We start from the raw sequence: 5,662 nt of genomic DNA, 5'->3' as shown, positions 1-5,662 counted from the left end.
CCCCACTTCGTTAAAATTTTGCAAAAAAATAAATTTTGGGGCCCATATCTCGCGAACTATAAAAGATATTCGCATACGCATAGGGGTTTATAATATCTATCTAGCAAAGAAAAAAATCATCGAAATCGGATTTGAAAGCTAAAACAAAATTTCATACCCCCGAGGTGACCAACTTTCAACGCCTATAGGTCAACCCGTGGACCCACTAGAGACCCACTTAAAGGAAAGCACCTCAGCTTTCTCACAAAAAAATTGTGTTGATATCTTTATTCGTTCCAAAGTTACAGAATTATTTCCAAAACAAGCTATTTGGAATCACTGTGCGACGTTGGAAGTATTTATATTAAACTTTGGGAGGAACCGACTATATGATACCCTAGAGCAATCGAACTGAATTAATATATCAAAACATTTAAATGGCATTGTTGAAAGAAAACTTTGTGCCAACTTTAAAGAAAATTTTTTCCTACTGTCGGTTAACCAAAATCAATTATGAAATCAATTGAACCGATGAAATTTCAATTGGACTTTTTGATTTGGCATTGACATTATCATTTCTGGGATAGAAACAGTTTCTTTAAAAAACAAATTTAAATAAATTGGCTCAATTAATAATAATGGCTGAAGTCTCAAAATATTGTTTTTCTTTTATGTCCACTCCTATTGCTAAATTTACTCCCAACAAGGCAGGGATTGCACTAATGCAAATGTCTACGATTTATTTTGTTTTTGTAACTTTTTCGAGGAATTCCTAGATATTGTGTTAAGATACAGAAACAATAAAATATATTTATTGTGAGCTATAAAATTGCATAAAAATGCAAAAATAGTCACCATTTTATCTGTTGGATACACCCAAGTTTTTTATTAGAGTTTTAGAAACAAATCACATATCGTACTAAAATACTAAGACCCTCATATATACTTGACGTCTACTAATGACACTAATTAAAATGGCCATTCATTGTTTATATACTTCTCGACGTTTAATTTCGGAATTTTGCTATCTCTGGATGTCATAAATTTTACACCTCTTTTTATCACAATTCTGTTGTCTAAACAAATATTCACAATTTACTCAAATTTAGATCATAACTAAAGCACTTTCATTTAAAAAAATCAGTTTTGCCGGAAATTTTGTACACACTAGAAGTTGTTAAAAAAAACATTGACAAGGAAATTATTAAGTGAATATACCAATAATGTATAAACATCGTAATGGAATTGAGAATCCTTCATATGCGGAATCGAATGATGGCAATTCAAATGATCTTGGTGAAATTAATATGAATGTAATTAATGTTATTTTCAAAAAAAAAAAAAATAAATAAACAATATAAAACAAAAAAATAAATAAATATAAAATAGGACGTGTAGATCTAACCGGACTATAGCTGAATTGAATCATCAAGTTTTCCTGCATATAACTTAATATGGATATATAATTTACATAGTCGTGGATTTATAGAAATTTGTGGCATAGTTAATAACATACAGATCATAAATGAATCGTAAATGGGTGTTCATAAAAACAAACAAAACCAAAAAACATCAACAATCTCCTTGGTGTCAGTGTCAAATCCCTTAAATATCTTTAGTGGTACAATATGCTACGGACATTTGGTAGAATTCTACCAAAAATGGTAGATTTTTTACTACCCAGCAAAAAAAGCGTCGCCAAAAAAGTAATGAAAATATTCTTTTTGGATCCGGAAGTGGTGCAAAATTGACGCAGAAGCGATGAATTTAATAGCGATTTCGATTGGGAAAAAGGTGCAACATTCTCGAAATTGATAGCAAAATATGAAGGACACTGTGATAGATTTTGGATCCTGTATCTCTCACAATATTAGGAATTAACAATAACTTTGGAATGACGCTATCATTTGGTCGAAAATGCAATGAGGAAAAAAGTATGGTAACACCAAGGCAACATTTTTTTTGCGAATCGAAAACGCCATAATATGGGCTTGTCATAGGGCGTACTTCCTCCATTTCAACCGCCGTTGCACTGAATTTGCATTACTTCTTTAGGTGTGATCCGAATTCAATGTTTGGATGTAAATTAAAAAATTCTGTGATTTTTTGTCAAATAAATAATTTTTAGAATTTTTTATAATTTTTGAAGGATTCTAACGCTTGTCGGAAACGTTAGACCTCAAATATTTTCAAAAATTCACAATTTTTTCGGATTGGATTTAGCAATTTTTTCGACAAAATTTTAATGATTTGTACCATTTTGTGAATTCTTACTCTGTTTTTAACCTCTTTGGAACAAAAAAAGTTAAAATTACCAATTAAATTTAATTAAAAGAGCTTCCTGGGTAGTTAAAATAAAGAACATCATTGGGAGTGCATCTTCTGGAAGTGCTTGTTGTGCCTTTGGAAGAACTTCCAAATTTTTTTGCTGGGTATTTAGTAGATTGGAATTCTCGATGTTTTAGAGGTACTTAAATTTTCTATTTAAATAAAATTTGTGATATAAAATATTTTTGAGAAAATTTTCCGTAGAAACAAAATTTTGACAAAATATTATATAGAAATAAAATCTTGACATAATTTTCTATAGAAATAATATTTTGACTAAATTTTCTATAGAAATAAATTTTTGACAAAATTTTCTTTAGAAACAAAATTTTGACAGAATTATCTATAGAAATGAAATTTTGAGAAAAGTTCTTTTAGAAATAACATTTTGGGAAAATTTTCTATAGCAATAACATTTTAAGACAATTTTCTATAGAAATAAAATTTTAACAAAATTTGTATAGAAATAAAATTTTGACAAAATTTTCTCTAGAAATAAAATTTTGACAAAAATTTCTATAGAAATAAAATCTTGACAAAATTTTTTTTAGAAATAAAATTTTCACAAAATTTTCTTTGAAATAAAATTTTTACAAAATTTTCTATAGAAATAAAATTTTGACAAAAGTTTCTTTAGAAATAAAATTTTGACAAAATTTGTATGGAAATAATATTTTGAAAAAAAAAAAATTACAGAAATAAAGTTTTGAGAAAATAAAGTTTTGAAAAAATTTGCTATAGAAATAAAACTTTGACAAAATTTCCTATAGAAATATAATTTAGACAAAATTTGTATCGACAATTATTGAAAAGTCAATTTTTTTATGTAGATACATCAAATTCGACTTTTACGTTAAAACTGAATCAATTTTGGTCTCTATAAAAATTGGATTGATTAATAGATTTTGACCGACATCAAAAAATCAATATGCGACTTTACTATTTCTATAAAAGGTTAGGTTAGGTTAGGTGGCAGCCCGATCTTTCAGGCTCACTTACACTATTCAGTCCATTGAATAGTGGTGAACTTTCCTCTTATCACTGAGTGCTGCCCGATTCAAGGTTAAGCTCAATGACAAGGGACTTCCTTTTTATAGCCGAGTACGAACGGCGTTCCACATTGCAGTGAAACCACTTAGAGAAGCTTTGAAACCCTCAGAAATGTCACCAGCATTACTAAGGTGGGATAATCCACCTCTGAAAAACTTTTGACAAAATTTTATGTAGAAATAAAATTTTGACAAATTTTCTATAGAAATAAAATTTTAACAAAATTTGTATAGAAATAAGATTTTGACAAAATTTTCTATAGAAATAAAATTTTAACAAAATTTTCTATAGAAATACAATTTTGGCCAAATTTTCCATAGAAATAAAATTTTTACAAAATTTTCTATAGATATACAATTTTGACAAAATTTTCTATTGAAATAAAATTTTAACAAAAGTTTCTATAGAAATTAAATTTTGACTAAATTTTCTATAGAAATAAAATTTTAACAAAATTTTCTATAGAAACAAAATTTTGCCAAATCTTCTATAGAAAAAAATTGACCAAATTTTCTATAGAAATAAAATTTTGACAAAATTTTCTATAGAAATAAAATTTTGACAAAATTTTCTATAGAAATAAAATGTTGACAAAATTTTCTATTGAAATTAAATTTTGGCACAAATTTCTATCGAAATAAAATTTTGACCAAATCTTCTATAAAACAGAAAATTTGACAAAATTTTCCATAGAAATAAAATTTTAACAAAATTTTCTTTAAAAAAAAATTTGAAAAAATTTTCTATATAAATAAAGTTTTGAGAAAATTTTCTATAGAAATAAAGTTGTGACAAAATTTTCTAAAGAAATAAAATTTTGATAAAATTTTCTATAGAAATAAAATTATGACAAAATTTACTATAGAAATAAAATTTATTTATTTATTTAATCAACTAACGCCCTTCTGGACAACATGTTGATAGAAATTCAGTCAATAGAGTTCTAGTATTCCAAATAAAAACTTAACCTTATAATTAAAACGAAACTTAAAAAAACTTAAAATTAAAATCCTAAATTTTGACAAAATTGTGTATAGAAATAAAATATTAATCGAATTTTCTATAGAAATAAAATTTTGACAAAATTTTCTATAGAAATAAAATATTAACAAAATTTTCTATAGAAATTAAATTTTGGCAAAAATTTCTATCGAAATAAGATTTTGACCAAATCTTCTATAAAAGCGAAATTTTGACAAAATTTTCCATAGAAATAAAATTTTGACAAAATTTTCTATAGAAATAAAATTTTGAAAAAATGTTCTATATAAATAAAGTTTTGAGAAAATTTTCTAAAGAAATTAAATTTTGATAAAATTTTGACAACAATTTCTATCGAAATAAAATGTTGACCAAATCTTCTATAAAAAAGAAATTTTGACAAAATTTTCCATAGAAATAAAATTTTAACAAAATTTTCTTTAAAAATAAAATTTTGAAAAAATTTTCTATATAAATAAAGTTTTGAGAAAATTTTCTATAGAAATAAAGTTGTGACAAAATTTTCTATAGAAATAAAATTTTGACAAAATTTTTTATAGAAATAAAATTTTAACAAAATTTTCTTTAAAAATAAAATTTTGAAAAAAAATTTTATATAAATAAAGTTTTGAGAAAATTTTCTATAGAAGTAAAGTTGTGACAAACTTTTCTATAGAAATAAAATTTTGACAAAGTTTTCTATAGAAATTAAATTTTGACAACAATTTCTATCGAAATAAAATTTTGATCAAATCTTCTATAAAACAGAAATTTTGACAAAATTTTCCATAGCAATAAAATTTAAACAAAATTTTCTTTAAAAATAAAATTTTTTAAAAAATTTTATATAAATAAAGTTTTGAGATAATTTTCTATAGAAATAAAGTTGTGACAAAATTTTCTATAGAAATAAAATTTTGACAAAGTTTTCTATAGAAATAAAATTTTGAGAAACATTTCTATAAAAATACAACTTTGACAAAATTTTCTATACACACAAAAAAAATGTTTTGCTTCAATCACGAAATTAATTGATCCAATTAATTTTTAATTGAAATGTCTTCAATCACAGAAATGATAATATCAATTAAAAAATTAATTGAAGGTCAATTAAAAAATTAATTGATCCAATTAAAAAAATAATTGATGCTATTAATAATGATTGATTTTTGTTTCAATTAAAAAATTTGCTGAATCAATTAAATTTTTAATTGAATATTTTTTAAAACTCAATTAAAATTTTAATTGGAAAATTTTTCGTGAAATTTTTTTGTGTGTAGAAATAAAATTTTAACAAAATTTTCTGTAGAAATTAAATTTTGAC

The 5,662-nt window shown here is 24.1% G+C and overlaps 1 protein-coding gene across 1 annotated transcript in view; it reads left to right on the top strand.

Annotated features, from left to right (window-relative positions):
- Window positions 1–1,103: 1,103 nt before the first annotated feature.
- LOC142238076 (sodium-dependent nutrient amino acid transporter 1-like) overlaps window positions 1,104–5,662 on the top strand; it is a 34,613-nt gene continuing 30,054 nt past the window's right edge. The window contains exon 1 of the mRNA XM_075309604.1: window positions 1,104–1,292. Within this exon, the coding sequence (XP_075165719.1) occupies window positions 1,203–1,292 (90 nt within the window). The 5' untranslated portion in view covers window positions 1,104–1,202. The remainder of the gene's footprint in view (window positions 1,293–5,662) is intronic.

This window comes from Haematobia irritans, chromosome 5 (genome assembly GCF_050003625.1).
Source record: "Haematobia irritans isolate KBUSLIRL chromosome 5, ASM5000362v1, whole genome shotgun sequence".
Taxonomy (NCBI): Eukaryota; Metazoa; Arthropoda; class Insecta; order Diptera; family Muscidae; genus Haematobia; species Haematobia irritans.
The sequence above is the reverse complement of the archived record's forward strand: the minus strand, read 5'-3'. Positions and strand labels throughout refer to the sequence as shown.